Below are 19,632 nucleotides of genomic sequence, written 5' to 3'. Positions count from 1 at the left end.
GTTCCTTCTTCAGAAAACAAAATAATGAGAAATAAAATCAAAGTGGTGAAAGTTCAGTTTTAAGATGATTTCTGGGAGATATTTGAGAATGTGATTATGGTCATGGACCATCTCTCTAGAAAATCGCACATACATAATACACACACAGACAGTTTTGCATCTAGTTTCAGGGGGATTCTGCCCTGCTTTTGTCACAGGTGCTTCAGGCTTCCATGGAATTAATCTCTAATGGTGTTAGAGCCTCTTGCTCTGCCAAGATGCAGCTTCATAGCGGAAGCTCACACTGCATTCAGAACCACCTGAGCACTGATTGCTGAGAACAGTGCGTAGAATGGTTGGCATGAGGAAGATCCATGACAGGCCACTTCCCATGATGATTTGCCTGTGGCATTCTGGAAAGAGCATTGGCTCTGCCATGAGAGCCTTCTGGCCCAGAATCCAGGCTCTGGGCTCTTCTAGATGTGTCTTTGAGCTTAGGTGTCTTCATTTGTGAAACGGCTCTGATCATCTCTCCTGGCAGGACTGCGGTGAGAAGCACATTGCAGAATGTACAGCAAGTTGGCACATGGCCTGGGCCCCCGTTCCTCAGGGAGCCTGATTTTGTGTGGCCTGCAGGACCTTCTCGCCCAGTCATCCTAAAGCCAAGTGCTTTGTAGCTCTGCTTACACCAGCGCTGATCCCCTCTCCACCCTCAGTAGCATGGACTCCACCCACACCCACACTGACCCCACCCACACCAGCACTGACCCCGCCCACACCAGCACTGACCCCGCCCACACCCACACTGACCCCACCCACACCAGCACTGGCCCCGCCCACACCAGCACTGACCCCGCCCACACCAGCACTGACCCCGCCCACACCCACACTGACCCCACCCACACCAGCACTGACCCCGCCCACACCAGCACTGACCCCGCCCACACCAGCACTGACCCCACCTACACCAGCACTGACCCCGCCCACACCAACACTGACCCCACCCACACCAGCACTGATCCCGCCCACAGCAACACTGACCCCCGCCCACACCAACACTCACCCCACCCACACCAGCACTGACTCCTCCCAGGGGCAGGTTCAAGGCAGAGATAAGCAGTAATATTTGAGAGAGAGGGGCTTTATCTCATTAGTGAAACATGTTTCAAAGACGACTAATGAGAACTTAAAAGATTAAAAAAAAATGTCTTTCTGTTCCTCTTGAGGCACCCACAACTATTGCAACTACCGAGGCTGTTTCCATGAAGAAGGAAAAACCTCTGTTTGTTTAAAAGACTGTTTAGCCTCATGCTGCTGACAAGCCTAGTGGGTCCTGCTTCACCATCAGTGAATTTGCTCTGTAGATAGTAAAGGAAAAGATGAGATTTTTGTCATTGCCTTCCACACGGTGCAGCGGTCCAGCGTAACTCTCAGAGCTAAACCTGTTTGACACATTATTAGACTTGCATCCAGCTTTAAGGTGTGTGACCTTCAGAGAAGTCAGCGATTAGTTTGTTTGGATGGAGTCTTTATTGCCCAGTCAGCTTTCCTCTTAAACTTGTAACTATTAAAGACATTCTCTAATTGAAATTTATTTTTCTTTCAAAAGACTCTTTCCTTTGTTGTGTGGTTAAAAAAAAAATTTCCTGCTTTTATAGGCTTGTTAATAGCAGGAAGAAAATCCCAAAGGCAACATATAAGGCCTCTGTGGTTAAGATCCTCATGTCTTATTAAAAAGAAAATTAGAACACAGCGCCATAGCGCAACTCTTGGTTTCTTTCTGTAATTGCCTTTGTTTATTCTTTAAAGAAAAACCATGGTAAAAATCCTCTAACAATTTCTTTGGACTTTGGGGATTGGAGAGAATGTTGCCAAAAAATATTTCCAGATATAGACAGACAGATTTATTAGCCAGGTGCTGCTCCTGTTTTGAGTTGGCTACTACGTTTAGCCATCTGGCCCAAGTTGCTTAATGTTATTGTGGGTAACTTCCATATGTTTGCTGTTGAAACACAATAGAACATCTTTATCAAAACATCTGATGGGCTAATTTAGGGATTAGCACTGACTCTAGGTGGAAGGAAAGCTGTGTGGTGGAACCTACCAGAGACAGTGGTGAATAAAGACAGTGGTGGGTGTGCCTTTGCTCCAGCTTTTCCTCTCTCCTTCCTCTCCCCAAGCCAGTGATGATGTCACAACCACCAATCTATGTCTTTGGGAATATGAGTGTGTATGTGACTGCATATATATATAGAGAGAGAGAGAGAGAGAGAGAGAGAGAGAGAGAGAGAATGCATATATATACACACGCTATATACACACACAAATATATATATATTTAATTCTCTAAAATATATTTAGCATGTGTGTCCATACTCTTCACAGGGTAATTAGTAACATATTTTATTTGGGCTTTGTAGATCTATAAAATTTCTCATTGTAAGACAAAGTCACTATTGGACTTTGGAAATTAATTTTTTTTTCAATTCCAAGGATAATGTTTTAAGTTATAAAAAAGTGACCTTTCAGAATTATGTTCCCTAATATTTGTGGGTGACCCCAACTTTCTGTGATGTTTTCATCAGCTCAGTTGCTGGGACTGAAGTTGTGTTATAGAGTTCAAAGCCCTTGGTTTGCGTCCATGAAGTTCTGAATTCTTGTTGTTCTAGAATTCTTGATTTGGACTTGGTGGTGAGAGATGAAGATGGGAACATTTTGGATCCAGAACTAACTAGCACGATTAGTCTCTTCAGAGCTCATGAAATAGCTTCTAAACAGGTGGAGGAAAGATTACAGGAAGAAAAAGTAAGTTCAACTCTTTGTAATATGCCATTGACATTTGGAGTATATTTTCTCAGTAACAGTTTTCAACATTAGTAAAACATCAGTGAAGCCCAGAATTGCATAAAAAGGACCTGAAAAGGCACGAGTACACAGCATATTTCATACAGTGATGGTTGGAATGGAGCTCAGTGTCCAAACGTGTTGTTGATAACCTGAAAGGATGTCATCCCTTCAGGGGGATGTGCACAGCGTTGTGCTTCAACTTAGGAGGCAGGCTCTTAGTGACATTGACTTTGTGTTCTCATCTCATGGGAAACAACACTTTATTCTGCATTTCCTCTTTGATAGGAGTAGGGGAGTGAGGTATTCTAAGCTCACTGGGGACAGGGAACACCTGTCTTATTGATCTTTTTCATTGTCTATGGCCTTTAATGGTATCTGGTAGATAGTAGATAATCAGAAATTAATTGATTGATTGATTGGCTCATCCATTCATTCAGCAAGTATTTTTTGAGCATCTACTGTGTGCCAGGAATGATGAATAAGACAGAGATGAATAAATATAAATATTTATTTTATATTACATATAAATATATGAAAATAATATATTTTATTATATATATAATTTAAAATAATATAAATAAATATAAATAAGTAAAAATAAAATCCTCAGGGGGTTTGATCTGTTGGTAGAACCAAAAATTGAACAAGTAACCACACATGTAATCACCTTTCTGATTCATTGATTGACACTTGAATGTCAGTGTCTCTGAAGAAAGCACAGTACAAACTGTTATGGGATTGGGACCATTGCACAGGGAGCTATTATTTTCAGTTGGGTGCATGCGTGTTTGAGGATGTGAAGTGGGGACAAGGAAGTGACTGCATGAATGGCTATGCTGTGTTATTGCCAACTAGTTGTGCACAGTTTTCTATTCTGTAGGGAATGTAAAAAGTGAGGGTTGGCGATTGAGTGTTGCTAATGTCAACTTTCTGCTTTGTTTCCACTTACAGTCTCAAAAGCAGAACATAGAGATTAACCGACAAGCTAAGTTTGCTGCCACCCCTTCTCTGGCCTTGTTTGTCAACCTCAAAAATGTGGTTTGTAAAATAGGAGAGGATGCTGAAGTGCTCATGTCTCTTTATGACCCTGTGGAGTCCAAATTCATCAGGTCAGTGACAGTCCCTGGCTGCCGTCTCTCTTGGTTGGTCAGTGTTAGGAAAGTGGCATCAGGACCCCTAGAGTCTTGCTCTCACAGAGAGCTCCTGTGCTCTCTGGGACAGCGTGGTGTCAGCTGGCTGGGCTTTGGGCAGGGTCGGCTTTCTTGTGCCTGTGTGGATGTTTGATTGTAGAGTTTTACTCTTGTAAAGTCTTAAGGACCTAGCAACCAAAGATTGAAGTAATCCTTTGTTACCTATGTTGTGTTCCTAGGATTCTATATTTCTGGACTCCCCAGATATCACTCTTCTCTTAATCTTGCCTTCTTGAACTTTTCTATAAATGTCGTTTCTGGACCTTTGACTGTTGTTATTTCTCCAACATGGTTGGCTAGAATACAGTGTCTAGAACAATGCCTGCTACATAAAGGCTCTCAATTAGTATTTGTTGAATGCAATATGGTAAGTCCTGTCTCTGCCATTCTTGTCATTTTGATGTGGTCGTCTCTTTCCTGGTTCCTCTTTTGTCTCTAGTGTAACTTTCTCTTTGTCCAGATGGAAGGATTATGGTTTAAATTATGTATGTGTGTGTATGTGTTTAAAATTCCAGTATCTACACTTGTGTTATTCAAAATTTAAAAGCTTAGTATATGATGGAAAACAGAATAAATGGGTGAATTTTACTTTCACTTCTGGAAGGGGATCATTTTTTCTTGATATTTTGTATTTTTAGGTCATATTCGGCTTGTCATAGGCTCTGAAATAAACTTGCAGTGTTTATTTTATGCTATAAATGAATGAATGGTGAATTTTATACTATAGTCATTCTAAATGAACAAATATGCTTTTAAAATAAAAAGCTTTGAAATACTATTTGAAAATAGTTCCATTGCAATTATAACCCTAGTCTTCCAAAATTAAAACCTCTCAAGGATTTTGTACACGCATTCCTCGAATACTCCCTTGTAAGGGAAGTTACTTATCTTCTGTGCTAATGGAAGGGTGGCCTATTTGATGTTGTTTATATTTCTGAACTCATGTGGTTGGCTGTGTGGTGGACCTCCGTAGTATTATTTATAAGTCAATGTTGATGTTCATTTGGTACCCTGTCATATTTGGAAAGTTAACTGGCTTTTATTTCTTTGTTTTTCCAGTGAAAACTATCTGGTTCGCTGGTCAAGTTCAGGATTGCCCAAAGATATAGACAGATTACATAATTTGCGAGCTGTTTTTACTGTAAGTGCACTCGAAGAGCTTCCGTTGAGTCACTGCCCGTTCTAATGACTATTTGTAATGACCTCCTTCTGACTTCTCACCACACTAGATATGAGTCCTTGGATGCCTGTAATGCATGGCACTTTAGTAATAATGAAACGCCTTCCCGGAAATCTTCTGGGTCTCTAACTTCCCTTAAAATCCCCATGACGAAGATTTACTCCAGCACTTCTCTTAAACTTGTATCCTAAGTTCACTCAGCGTTAAATGACTATCGTTATTCAGTTCCTTTTTGTCATGTGAATAACTTACTAAAATGCTAAAAACTGGCCCACGAAAAGAGTCTCAATCCATCTTTTTACTGTCTGTTTCAATTGAACCTGCACTGAGTAATGGTTCTCCAACATAACTTATGGAAATTAATATTTCTAGGACCTTGGAAGCAAAGACCTGAAAAGGGAGAAAATCAGTTTTGTTTGTCAGATCGTTCGAGTAGGTCGCATGGAGCTCAGGGACAACAACACAAGGAAGCTGACCTCGGGCCTGCGGCGGCCTTTCGGAGTGGCCGGTAATCCATTTCTCTCCTTTTTCTTAAGTTTCAAAATCATCCCATTCACCCTGAGTTGCAGCTGCTGCTGAGTATTGGCCAGTGGGCCGCTTTGATTTATAAGCTTATCTGTTGGAGAGAAAAAACATCTATTAGTTCTTTTCTCTGTGCTTTCAAGTCGACGTGCAGCTCAGGGTGCTTCAGTCCACAAGTTTCAGACGTAAATTATACATTTGGTTTTAAAGTGGATCGCATCTCCTGGGGGGAGAACCTGACCCACATTCTCAGCCTGGCGGGAAGCCAGTCGGTGGAGGTTGGCAGGGTTTCTGGACTTGGTGATTGATTGATGGAGGAGCGAATTTGCACAGAATGGTCAAAGTGATAAAGAGGAAGAAGGAGAAGGAGCCTGAAGAGGACATGGTTATCTCAAAATAGGTGCTTTTTATCCTCCATATTTGTGTTGTTATTTTGGCAACAGCACAAGAAAAGTGAGAGATTAGTTATCTCTGTTCAGGAGAGATAAAAGTGTCCCCACCAAGTTCTAATTAATTTACTTCTTTCAATGTCGCTCTCGTTTTTCACAATTTGGGAAGTGATTTTCTCTCACTATGGGATGTTGCATTGGAGTTTCATCACGTGGACCTTATTTATTCTTGTCCTTTTTGTGGTCCTTTAGCACTTACAGGAATATGGTTGTGGGAAAAGTTCTTCGTTTCTGATGTGTAGCTGGATTTCTCATGTGAACAGCAATGGAAGACATTCTTTGCCTTGGCGCCTGGGAAACTCAGGGCTTAGTTTTTGTTTGTTTGCCTCTTCTAAATTGATTTTACTTTTAGAGCAGTTTTAGCTTCAAGCAAAACTGAGCAGAAAGTACAGAGATTTCAGAGTTCCCATGTACCCCCTGTTCCCACACACACAGCCTCACCCATCAACATCCCCCACCAGAGTGGTATGTTTGTTACAATTCATGAACCTATGTTGGCACATCGTAATCACCCAAAGTCCATGGTTTACAGTAGCGTTCACTCTGGGTGTTGTACATCCTCTGGGTTTTGACAAATGTATAATGACACGTGTCCATCATTATAGTATCATCAGAGTTTTCACTGCTCTAAAAGTCTTCTATTCTCTGCCTGGATTATTTTTGAAAAACATATAAAATCATTTAAGTTAATGATTCGCTACTTCATAAGGATTAAATAATAACAATGATATAGGCATTAATGAGAAAGAGGTGGGGCCGGCCCGGTGGCACAGTGGTTAAGTTCACACATTCTGCTCGGCGGCCTGGGGTTCGCCACTTTGGATCCCGGGGGTGGACCTATGCACTGCTTGTCAAGCCATGCTGTGGCAGGTGTCCCACATATAACGTAGAGGAAGATGGGCACAGATGTTAGCTCAGGGCCAGTCTTCCCCAGCAAAAAAGAGGAGGATTGGTGGCAGATGTTAGCTCAGGGATAATCTTCCTCAAAAAAAAAAAAAGAAAGAGGCACATTAATTCAGTTTACTTCCATTTACCAACAGGGCTGTATTTATGGAGTTCCACTGAATTTTCTATTTGTGAGTGAAATTTTGAAGGTGACATTGCCTTTCTGAGTCCCCACACCCCTGGGCTCTGGAAATCCTTTCACATTTTCATCCTTACTACCTGAATATTTACTTTAAAATTGTGCCTCTATTTTTCAGGACCTGTAGCATCATTTTTCTTTGTTTCTGAGGAAGATTCACCCTGAGCTAACATCTGTACCAGTCCTCCTCTGTTTTGTAGGTAGGTTGCTGCCACAGCATGGCAGCCAACGAGTGGTATAGGTCTGTCCCTGGCTGCCAAAGTGGAGAGTGCCGAACTTAACCAGCAGGCCACTGGGGCTGGCCCCCAGAACCTGTAACATCTTTTATATGTAATCTGATATTATAGTTGAAATACCTGTAAATTTTAGGGAATTCTTTTTTCTCTTTCCCACCTCTATGATAGCTTTAATGAAATACTGTATTTGCACCTGAGGTGTATTAAGCTTCCCTTTACGTGACCAGAGCAATCTTTGACAGTGTATGCAAGTTGGGCCTCTTTCCAACACTGATGCTGTTGATTCTCTGGTTATTAGATTGCCAACAGAGTGAGAAGTTCGTATGAGTGCACAGTTATATTTCTTAAACAATGATGACATCCAGACCAGAGGCTAACATTTTCTTCTCCTTTTGATTAAAATGGGGATTTTTCTCAGCTTTCACAGGTTGACTTTTGAGGCTCCAGGAAGGCCTGGGGAGGAGGGGTGGACAGGTTGATGGTTACAGATCTGGCTGATACCACAGTGGTGTCTCATCATTGGCAGCGTGCTCCTTCCTCTCGGTGGAGTCTGGAGTTAGGCGACCTTTGGGAAGCAGACCAGAGCCTCCCAGCGCTGGAGTTCTCTGTGGATTACTGACTCCCGGGTTCTTCTCTGGGGGCGGGCAGGGAGCCCTGACACAGTTCCCTGTTTTTGGAGGCCCCACCTGTGTCATGTCGGTAGTGGTACTTGGGCCTCTGCTTGGGTCCCTGGCCACAAGGCCGCCATTGTCTGGTCCCCAGACTTCTGCTGACCATGTGGATGGACCCCGTGGGTCTCTAGTTTCTTCTGTCTGGACTCGTGTGTCTGTCTGCTCCCCTCTGCTCCTCTCTGGCTGGAGCCTTCTCCCACCTTTGTGGCTGCAAGAACCCGTGTGAAGGGTTTCAGAGACACCTGGGAGGCACTTTTTCCTTTTGGAAGATTTCAGATGTGTCACTGTTAGAGTAGGTTTCCAGGTCAGGGGGATGTCCCTCTGCTCCCCTCCAGTGCAGCGACGGCCAAGCTATTGTTGGTTACTTGTCTCCACTCCCCACGTGGTGATGTCCTGTTCATCCCCTGGTGCTGAGCACCGAGTGGGGCGAGGGCTGAGGGGACAAATGCTCTCTCAGCTTCCACTTCTTTCTGGAGGGGCCAGCTTTCCTCGAGCTATGTAGCTGGTGTGTTTCTGTAAATTATAAGTAAGGATCTGAGCATTCTGCTTATATATATGTTCCAGCTTCCTACTGATGTCTCCGCTCTGACACAGGGGAGTATGTTTCATCATGTGATTTGACCATGTAAATTTTTGGCACAAAAGGCAAATATTTTAATGCATCGGTTCTTAACCCTAACTGTGCATGAGAACAGCCTGGAGCTGTTAAAGCATATTGTTGCTCAGGCCCCTCTTGAGCCAGTTCAATCAGAATCTCCGCTTTAACCAGCATCCCCTGTGAGCCTCTGTGGGCAGTGCAGTGACTGGCCGGATGCTGCCATCCGACTGCCTCGCCTCCCTCTATACACGGTGGCATCAGCCTGGGGCCTCCTTTCATAGTACACGCTTCTAACCACTTAGGACCTCCTCCGACCTCACGTTCTCTTTCTGGTTAAGAAGGGACACTTCTCCGCCTCACAAAGTCAGTCAACTTTCTGGTAACCATATTCTGTTCATTTGTCTGCAACGCCAATTTCCACGTACGAATTTAAGTTTGAAGCTTTATCCAGGATAACTTCTGCATGTTGTGTCGACAGAGCCCAGTTCCTTAAATTGAGCAAAGTGTTCAGGCACCTGTGAGCCTATGGTTCTGTCTTCTATTGGAAATACTAGGTGACATTTTTTTTTTTCCTTTTCCATAATGTAAAAGTGATATAAAATTGTAAAAATCATTGAAAAGAAAGAAAAGCGTAATTAAAACGTAAGTTATTCATAATTCTGTGCAGCTGGGGCCATGCCTCATGATATTCTGGTGTATTTCTGTTTTTTTCCTCTGTGTGTGTGGTATATAATTTGAAAACAAGATCAGATCATACTGTGTCCTTTTTCTTTTTATTCTTTTTTGGGGGTTCATTTATTTATTTACTTTTTTTGTCTCTTTAGTCTCTTTTTTTAAAGCATCAGAACCATTTTTAAGTGTACAGTTCAGTAGGGTTAAGTATATTCACTCTGCATATTTTGTACTTTTTATCTTTTAAAAAACTTTGTATTATGAGCATTTCATTTTATTAAAGATTATTCAAAAATTGGAGTTTTTGCTGGCTGCAATCTGTGGCTGCTCATTCTTTCAGCAACCCCTCATTTTGGGGCTTTGAGGGTGTTTCCAGCTTTGTGGTATAGTAGGTATGCAGAGGACATCCTTGAACTCCGGTCTTTGCACCCGTCTTACTGTGCAGGGTGAATTGCTGAATGGAAGGGCGTGTGTGTCTTGGACGCCTCGATGCTTGTGCCCAGTTGCTGTGAGCAAGCTGTGGTCCCCGAGCCTGCCCGGCCCCTCTCTTCTGCAGCGTGTTTCTCATCGCCTGCCTCCCTGCTTTCCTGCTTTTGTTGTCCCTGATCCTCCACCACGATCGTCCTGACGCCACCTTCCTTCTCCTACCCCCTGCATTCTGGTGTCATGTGATGCCATCTGTTTGCTGGGCCTTTGCTGGCCCTCTTCCATCATACGATGGTGACTACATATGGCTGGACTCTTGGCTATTTTTTTTGGTGAGGAAGATTGGCCCAGAGCTAACATCTGTTGCCAGTCTTCCTCCTCCCCGCCAAAGCCCCAGAACATAGTTGTATATCCTAGTTGCAAATCATTCTAGTTCTTCTATGTGGGATGCCACTACAGCATGGCCTGATGAGCATGTGTAGGTCTGCGCCCAGGATCCAAACTAGTGAACCCTGGGCTGCTACCAAAGTGAAGCATGTGAACTTAACCACTCGGCCGTAGGGCCAGCCGTGAGAACTCTTGGCTTTCTTAAGACTTAAGACAGACCCTTATACCTGAACATAGAGACCCTGGGCAGTCAGTTTGGGGGCGATTCTCCCTCCACTCCTTCATTTCCCCCTTTAATGACAGGGACCTTTTGAGGCCCTAAGTCTCAGCTGCAGCAAGAGTTTCCTCGGCACGGCCTGTGTGCCAAGAAACTGGGAGGGAAAGTCCTTGGGAACGTATGTGATGACCGTGGTTTCAGGGCATCCTCCTCTGACGCTTGGGGTGGGCAGGCCTGAGGGGCATCACTTCCGGGAAGTAGCAGGACTAAGGCCGCTTTCAGCTTACTGGTGCTCACACTGAGGTTGCACTGCTTGCTCACATGCTGCCTTCCTGCGTGTGGTTACTGGGCTCCTCGCGTATTCCAGCACGGGAGGCTGGGCTTCTGGCGGGGGAGTTGGATGATCAGGGACACTCACAGTCAGCTGGTGGGAGGAGTCCCATGACAGAGAGGAGAGGCCTGTGGACACCTAGGCAGGCCGCCCACTGCAGACTGGGGTGCAGGGGTGGTCTCCAGGTTCAGACTCACCGTGTTCTGGCCCACAGCCGGTTGTGTGGACTGATGCAGTAATAACTGCAGGCTGACTGGACTTTGGCTGTAAAATGAGCTCTATTTGATGGTTCTGAACTGCTGGTAAAACTGTGGTCTTGGGTATTATGAGCATCTTAGCAATAGGTGGATGCCGTGATCTAGTGCTAATCAGTCACCCAAGAATGTTTGAAGCTGGGACAGTCTTCTAGCGGGTGGAGATCGGAGTCCAGGCCATTCGTCTTCTGAGCAACCACAACTTGATGTTCCAATTTATTTGCGCTTCTTTGACCTGTACCTGTGAGCATTCGTAGGCTCTTTGCTCTGTGGGTAGTACTGGTTCAGCAGAGTGTGGGTGGGTGTTTTCCCTCAGGACACACTGTGTACACTCTGTGGGCTCCATCAAACCAACCAGGAGGTTGGGAATGCTTCTCTTCTGGTCCTATAGACCTCTCCCCTTTATTTTGGTTGGGGAGGGTGGAAGAAATGGAAGTTGTCCCCATTTTCAATGTGTGATTATAGTCATCAGGGAAGGGATTGTGCCAAAGAAGATAAACGAGTTGTGTTGCTCCTTTCTCTTTAGTTAAGTGTGGAGGTTGAGTGACGATAGAGAAAGTGTCCAGTGCCAGCTAGGTCTGATCTTGGGGTTTCTCACTGTGTAGGTCAGAGCTTGGGTATCAGAGGCTTTCTAGCTCTCTGACCTGGGGCCAGTTCATTCGTTCGTGTCTTTGAGCCTCAGTTTCCTCAGCTGTACTGTAGGTGATTGTGAGGATTAGCTGTGAAGTGTCCTTTGAAACAGTGTCCACATTGTAGCTGCTTTATAGTTGGTTTATTATCAGGGGGACGCAGCAACTTGGGTGAGGCTCCAGAGCACTGCTGTCCAGTATGGTCCCCCCGCCGCCTGTGGTGATTTAAATGTAAATGAATGAAATCTAAGTAGAAATTCAGGTCCTCCATCACACCTGCCACGTTTTAGGTGTTCCTTGTCATCGCACATTTCGTCATCACACCAAGTTCTCTAGCACAGTGCGGCCCTAGAGTGGCAACTGGATAATAGGCAAAGGAATTTGCTAAATAAACAGCACCCTGTTGTTGGACCCCCAACCCCATTTGGGTCGACATTTTTGGTAACTTAGTCTTTCAAACATGGAAATACTTTAATCTTGACTATAAAAAAATTCCACCATACAGTTTATGCTGTTGTTTGTGAGAAGACATTCTGATGTTCTTTGTTTGTTTGTTTTCTGTGATTATAGCATAGAAGCAAAACAATCTGTTCTTTTCTTGTCCCTAGTGATGGATGTAACAGATATAATAAATGGAAAAGTAGATGACGAAGATAAACAGCATTTCATTCCCTTCCAGCCGTAAGTATGGAGCAAAGTACTTAACCACATATAAAGGAAAATGTATGTTTGGAATAATCATCTTCATAATTAAGTTTGGAAATTCAGAACAAATGGGGATTGATTATTTTATAATAATGAAAAATCTGTTTAGTCATTGCTATAGCACATGGACTTTTTTGTAGCCATAAGAATCCTGGGTTCAAATTTGTTTATGGTCTTGGAAGTGGAAGATTTTGCATCTGATCCCTGAATTGCCTTATCGTGTAGGACACGCAGAACTACTCTGAGCGTGAATGTTTCTTTACATAATTGATTTATTCTAGTAGTGGTTCACATCTTCAAAATACGATACTTTCAGATTCATCACAGGAGGTTGCTGGTTTTAAAATAGAAAACCAAACAAAATAATGATGAATTCTTTTGTAAAGTGAGAGATCATGCTTTAAAGCAAATAATCACGCTGCTGATTTTTCTGCCTTGGTTGTTACTTAGAGTGGACTGTGTCTGTGCTCGCCATTTTGGGGATTTGTCGAGTCTGACCTGAAGCCTGTAGAGAGGTGTGGGAAGCTTGAAAGCACTTGCAGGAGATTTGTTAAATTGATTCTCTGATTTGAAGGTAGATCCCATGGAAGAGGTTGAAAGAATTGGTCTTATTTCCCTGGAGATTAAAGCAAGAGGGTACCGAGATAATGGTCTGTGGCCACTTCAAGGGCTTTTCTGCACCTCAGACAAAGGTGGAGAGAAAGAAAGAGGAATCAGAGTGTTTTAGGTTAATCGTAAGAGACAGCTTCCTCCTGGAGGTGTGAAATCTTAGAAGAGTAAATGATAAAGGCGAGTTAGAATGACCTGTCACAGTGTCCTGCGTGTTCTGTCTTTTCTCCTCATTTCTATTATGACTTAAGTGGTTTCTCGCTTGAAACAAATTTCAGGGTAGTAACCCTCCACTGTTTCCAGGTGTTGGCTGAGGGTTTGTAGGGGCTGGTGATACCCACTGGGAGGCTGACGGAGTCCTGTCTTGCGGGGACAGGAGATGTGAGGCTGGCTTCCCTTTGCACCATGTATCTTTGCATGACGGACCAGCCCACTCAGTTCTGGGCTTGAGAACCAGTTGTTCAAGATGAGAATAGAGTGGTTTTCTTTACAGACAGGTGATCTTGTCAGATAGCATCCCGAAGCATCACTCAGTAGAAAATTTTGCAATCTTTTTGACACGAGAATACCAGAAAACCCTGCCTTATGAGCTTGAAGTCGGGGTCCAGTTATATGTATCTCACCACGCACAAGTGGAGGCAGGGGTCTTCTGTGGCTTGAATGCTTTTAGATTTACTCTTCTGTCCAGTATGGTAACCACTAGCCACATGTGGCTATTTAAATTAATGAAAATTAGATAAAATTAGAAATTTACTTCCTCCATCAGAGTAGTTCCATTTCAATTGTTCAGTACCGTGCATGGCTAGTGGCTGCCATATTGGTCAACGCAGATAGAGAACATCTTCATCATTGCAGAACTTTCCATGGGATGGTGCTCCTGTGGGAGTTCAGTTCTGCAGAATCTGGAAGTTTCCTCAGTAAACAAGGGGAACATCGTCTTTGAACATGGACAGATATTGAGGTGATAAATAAAATACACTGTAATAAAATGATAATATTAAGTTGCTTCTTTTGCCCATGAGAAATAATGCAGCCCAGTGCTGTTTTGAATGCTATTTTATATATTAGACCTCAGAGGTTTTTGATACCCAGTGTATTACTGAGTTGAAATTACCTGTTGCCTGCTCCTGTCTTCTGGGAAGAGTCTAAGAATAAAAAAAACGTGGGTTAGTTAGTGTTTGAAAAGTTAGAGGGGTTATTAGTTTTAGATGCACTAATCTAAATTTCACTGGGATGTATTATGAGCTACTTGAGATGGCATGTTGGCACCATCTTTTTGCTTTTTAGTGAAATGTCCACTTTAAAAAATATTATTACATGTTTTTAACTCATTGTAATTTGTGACTCATTGCCGCATTAAAGGAAGACTAAATATACAGATTAATATTTGCAGTGTTAGAAAGAAAAGAGTAGCATGATATTAATACCAAATAAGCAATGAAACCACTTCTTTGGGAAATGCCATGCTAATGAAACCATTTTTTGCTCCATTAAAACTGATTTATGATATCACAAGCTAAGTTTTATGGAAGGAAGCACAGTGTACATTTCTCTCTCTCTTTGTCTTTTTTAACCTGGTGAGGTAAATTCAAATAGTCCTTGATTCTCTTGAGTAATGTAGGCTCAAGCAATGAATAACACTATCCTTGTTTCTAGAAATGATTTTAAACATTTCGTACATGACGTATATTTTCTTGCTCCTTGTATATTGTGCTTTGCTGTGCTACCTGGTATATTTCTTTGCACATGTTGCCTGTTTGTATTTATTCTCTTGGTCCTAGTGCAGCTTTATTAAAAGCTCTTGATCCATGGGCCCCCCAAACGTGGATGGTTTACATTCATAATTGTGTCACAGTTTCACTTTTTAGACACAGTAGTTGTGCTCTCCAAAGACCATGGTATTCTTTTCACATTTAAGTATTTTAGGCTATGGTGAGTACAAAGTCTTATGGAATAGAGTGGTAGCCACCCTAGCTTCCCAAGCAATTAGGTTGGAGGGATCTTTTTTTTGGTCTTGATTTTGCTTTTCCCTTCAAACCACCTGCTCCTTGACCTATGCTATGGTCAGGAATTATTAAAATGGAAGAAATGGCATAAAGATTCCTTGTGATTAAATGCCATCCAACCATGTTACCTTCAGATAAGTTTCCTTTTTTATTGTCTAGTAGAAATGGAGTGGAGGCCTGGTGGTGCACATTTATTTCCTGGGGATAGGATCAACCTCGTTTGCTTTACTTCTCTTGTGTGGTTCAGCATTTTCCTGATCAATGCTCTTCCCTGTCTCTCTTGTCACCTATCCCGTCCTTTGTCGTGCGTTGACTCATGATGACTCTCTCTCGCACTCGGTGACGATGATCTCTTGTGTTCCCTTGTTACCGTGACCTCTGGGTCTCTGTGCCCCTTTGTCTCCTGTGGTCTTGGTCGTCCCGTGCCCTCCAGGCTCGCGTTGGACGACGCCATTCGACACAAGCCGCTGAACATGTCATCCCGTTTTTCACCCAGGGTGGCAGGGGAGAATGACTTCCTTCAGACTGTTATAAACAAAGTCATTGCTGCCAAAGAGGTCAACCACAAGGGCCAGGGTATGTATTCTATTGATTTGTTTCTATAAATGTCCATTTACATGAATTTGGGACAGTGCTGTGTGGTTTGATGATGATGATGCAGAAGATGAGGATGATGATGTAATGGTGATGATGAAGGTGATGATGATGGTGATGACGGTGATGTATGGTGATGATATGATGAAGATGATGATGTAATGGTGATGGTGATGATGATGATGATGGTGATGAGGGGGAGGAGGAGGAGAAGGAGAATGATGATGATAACAATGCTAATGCTGCTATTGTTGCTGCGACTGATAATGATGATGATGATGGCAGTGTTGGAAATGATGTGTACTTTTCGTCCCTGATGTAGAGCTTATGAGAATTTTCTTGCTGATCACCTTTGTAAGCATTGAGAGGGGATGAGAGGGGAAGACTGAGTGGGATACAGTTAAATGTTTGCAAGGAGCCCAGAGTTGATGAGACTGGAAGTAACTCATTTGTTTGCCTTCCTCAGTCTTCTCCAGCCATCTCCTCTCATCCTAACCAGTTTTAAAAACTCTTAAATGACTTCACAAGAGAACACAGTAACTGTCCACTGGCTGTTATTTCACATTTCATCTTGCTGTTTAAAGAAACGTGGAGACATTAGACATAACCCACCTCCCATGTGCTCTTCTCTCTGGTTTTTCCTCGCTCATGTCATGCACTAATCACTGCCACATTGGTTTCTGGGACCCCTTTTCCCGTCCCCCTGGGAGAGTGGCTTCATTTTGCAGACTGACTCCCCTTCAGTTTTGTAATGGAAGAGATTTCTCCTCCCCCACTCTCCGTCTCACACTCATCATTTTTAATCCCATGCTGACAACTTTCCCAGCAACTGACCTTCTGTGGGCAGAGGCAATGAATCAATCATCTCGGGGGCTGGTGACAGTTGGCACTTGGGCTGGCCAGGAGGGCTGCCAGTAAACAACTGTTTGCTGAGGCCCCGCCTCCAGCCCCAGGGCAAGTCACCTTCAGAACTTCTCCTTTCTAAGGCTGCTTTAAGCACCCCTGGGAAATCCTCTTCTCAGTCCTTGATTAGATGCAGACAGCATAAACTCAGCAGAGCTTAGGTGAATAGACCTGGTTCACTGTCTAGTTACCTTGTGTCACCAGACTTTTAAGAAACAATTATCTAGATTGATTTCCCGTTGTTCTAAAGGAGAGTGTGAATTGAGTCTGAAGAATGCTCTGGAGTATTAAGGGACCTTTGGCTTTCTTTTGGTGTGACTGCCTGCCAGACAACTGCAAAATGAAAACCCCAACCCAAAATGGTAATGAAACGTGGCCTCTGTAGACAGAGCAATTTTAAGCTGACCCAGGACCCATCTTCTCATAAATTAACAGCCCTCCCAATTTGCACTTTAATTGAAAACCACGGGGAGGTCCAATTAAAGCTGTTTCGATTGGAGCCCTTCTCAGGCTGGAGCGCCAGGCCCCAGGCCCCTGGCTCCCCTTGGATCTCATTCTCTTGCAGAGTCATCAGAATTTTGATAAACTTTTATTGCAGAGTCACACAGGAAAGGTGGAGGTTGGTGTCAGGCCTGCAGGAAATTACTGAGAAGGAGGATCCACAGCCTGCCTCTGTCAGTCTCACTGGTATTGTGGGCAAAATCTGTGTCACCAGAGGCAGGGGGGCTCATGCCGAGGGAGCCCAATTCCTTGAACTCCTGGGGAAGGAGGAGTGTGTTCAGGTCATTGTGAGAACCGAGAGACAGGAACTCTGCTTTTTCAAGGGGACCACAGGTGCCTTCCTGGACGGAGATGCCCTTGGGCAATGTCACTGAGTCAATTTTCACGAAAGCGAACACTGCTCCAGGGCTCGCTCTGGGGCCTGTTTCAGGGCATTCCAGGGAGACCTGGGGGAGCTGGCCCCAGTGAGCGCAGCACAGAATTAGCTGCTGTGTTGGCGGGGTTTTTCCCAACGTTGCTCCATGTTTTCATCAGTAGTGACCTGGGCTTACCCTGATGCTGGCTTTCCATCAAGTCACTGTCCAGAGTGCAGGGCAGGGGAGGGGCGTGGGGGATGTCCGTCCTCACAAAGAACCAGGTGTTTCCCACTGTCTGTTCATACTCACGGCCAGTCTTGCCTGAGCTCGTCTCTAGCCTTTGGCCCATTTTACACTGACACCAGACTTGTCACAATTGACAACATCTTTTGTATTTAGCCGAAATGATTCTGAACCCTGAACCCAGAGGTGCTGGGTGTTTTGTGGGGACCGTGAATCCTCAAACAGCCCTGAATCTGCTCCTGTTGTTGGAGAAATGACGGATGCTAATTCCTTTTGTTTTCGGTTATTCTGGTTAAGCAAAAGTCCACCTAAAACGTGCTTTTTCTTTGAAAATTGGCCTCATTTTCTCCCGTGAGGAAAGTGTTTTAAACCCAATGTAATCAGGAAAATTTACTTTCTGTGTTTAAGTTGTGTTATAACAAATTGACTTGTGTGGCTAAGTTCCTAGTTTGTGAACTAAGATAGTTGAGCAGGCTGGCGTTTTGAGAAGGAAAAGCCGTTTGAAAGACAGGATTTTAGAATGGTGGTGTTAAATGTTTCTTTATCTTCAGCCTCTATAAAGAATTTCCTCACCACACCCTGCAAGTCTTTGAGAAGTGTCTTCGAGTTAGAGTGATTCTGGAGACCTTCATTCCTTTGGGAGGTTTTGGGAGGTTTTGGGACGCACTCCTAAGATCTGAGAAATGCTTAGCTGCGTCCTGCTGTCCCCAGCAGGGACCAGGTCTGCGTCAACTGCAGTGGTAATTCCCCCTGCACTGCTGTGAGTGTCCCTTTTACTAGGTTTGCCCTACTGGAGGACAAGCCAGGGGTTAGTGCCCAGCCCTTCAAGGGGCCATCTGCTCACCTGTCCTGCAGGTCTGGAGCTGCACCAGCCTGTGGTGCTTTTGGGTAAATTTGAAGAAGGGGACCTGTCCTCTGGGTGAGTGGGGAGATGCAGTCAGTGCCAGGGCACAGGGCATGATGAACAGAAGGTGGGCTGGGTTTAGCTCCCACTGGCCTTTTTTTTGCTATTTGCCTTGTGCAGTGCACATCCTGAGCAATGATACATGTGCCCCTGTTTGGGTACCACCACCTGAAGTCTCTTTAGAGACCTCGTTTTATTGGTTCTTCTTCTCTTCCATTTCTTCAAATGCTCCCTATCATGATCGGGAATTCTATACCTTGAAAAGAAAGAAAAAGGGAAAACTGTAGAAGGAAAGAAAAGAAAAGGAAACCAAAAAAAAAAAAAAAAAATCCTGCCTTGAATAATACATCTGTCTCTGTATACTGATTCTCTCTCTATCCTACTTCTCAGTAGAGATGCTTATGCCTGCTGAGAATCTCTCTGATCTTCATCTTCTGTCCTTCTTTGTCCTTCTCCCACCAGCGCTTGCCCCTCCGCTTACACCAGGGGTGCTCTAACTGAGGTCTTCGGGGGCACCCTGGTGGCCCCGTGCCTCAGACACTCCCCATCCTTGGGCGGCTGCATTTTGTGCCATCAGTCACATGGACGACGCCCCCTCCTGGTTTTCCCTGTTTCCTCTGGCCTCTGATTTCTGTGTCCCCTGCGGGCTTTCCCTGGGAGAATGCCCAGTGTCGGGAATTCTCCTGTACACAGGGGGCCCTTTTCTTTCTCTCCCCACACTGTGCTCTTGCCCTTCAGGACATCTCCCTGCGATGCAGGGTTTCCTGGCTTAGGGAATGGAACACCCGGCACCTGCTATTGGTCATGCCCACAACTGTCACCATCTCTGAGAACTGCCCCTCCTTCCACACCTCCTTCTCAAGTTCTGCTTGGACCTCCACACTGGGCACTCCACTGCCACCCCCTGTGGAGCTGAAGTCCCGCCAGTGTCCGCCTGGGTTCCTGCAGTGCTTTCTCCACTAGGATCCTCACTTCGCTCTCATCTCCCACCTACCCCGTCCCACACAGCCCCCAGAGCACTGGCAGGTCAGACTCTGGTACTCGCTCTCCCTCGGGGCCTCCCCACCATCCTTCAGATGGACCACAGCCCCAGACACATCTCATACCTGTTCCCCTGCATCTCGGGACTCCAGCTACCA

At 44.4% G+C, this 19,632-nt stretch overlaps 1 protein-coding gene across 2 annotated transcripts in view; it reads left to right on the top strand.

Annotated features, from left to right (window-relative positions):
- Positions 1-19,632, top strand: part of DOCK1 (dedicator of cytokinesis 1) — a 503,869-nt gene that overhangs the window by 70,873 nt on the left and 413,364 nt on the right. Inside the window, exons 7-12 of one of the 2 annotated variants that reach the window (XM_023637097.2) lie at positions 2,649-2,784; positions 3,778-3,935; positions 5,076-5,157; positions 5,569-5,704; positions 12,281-12,353; positions 15,489-15,568. In XM_023637097.2, the coding sequence (XP_023492865.1) occupies positions 2,649-2,784; positions 3,778-3,935; positions 5,076-5,157; positions 5,569-5,704; positions 12,281-12,353; positions 15,489-15,568 (665 nt within the window). Of the gene's footprint in view, positions 1-2,648; positions 2,785-3,777; positions 3,936-5,075; positions 5,158-5,568; positions 5,705-12,280; positions 12,354-15,425; positions 15,569-19,632 lie in introns of both variants that reach the window. The other variant, XM_023637090.2, reaches the window with a different exon arrangement.

Source organism: Equus caballus, chromosome 1 (assembly GCF_041296265.1).
Source record: "Equus caballus isolate H_3958 breed thoroughbred chromosome 1, TB-T2T, whole genome shotgun sequence".
Lineage (NCBI taxonomy): Eukaryota > Metazoa > Chordata > Mammalia > Perissodactyla > Equidae > Equus > Equus caballus.
The sequence above is the reverse complement of the archived record's forward strand: the minus strand, read 5'-3'. Positions and strand labels throughout refer to the sequence as shown.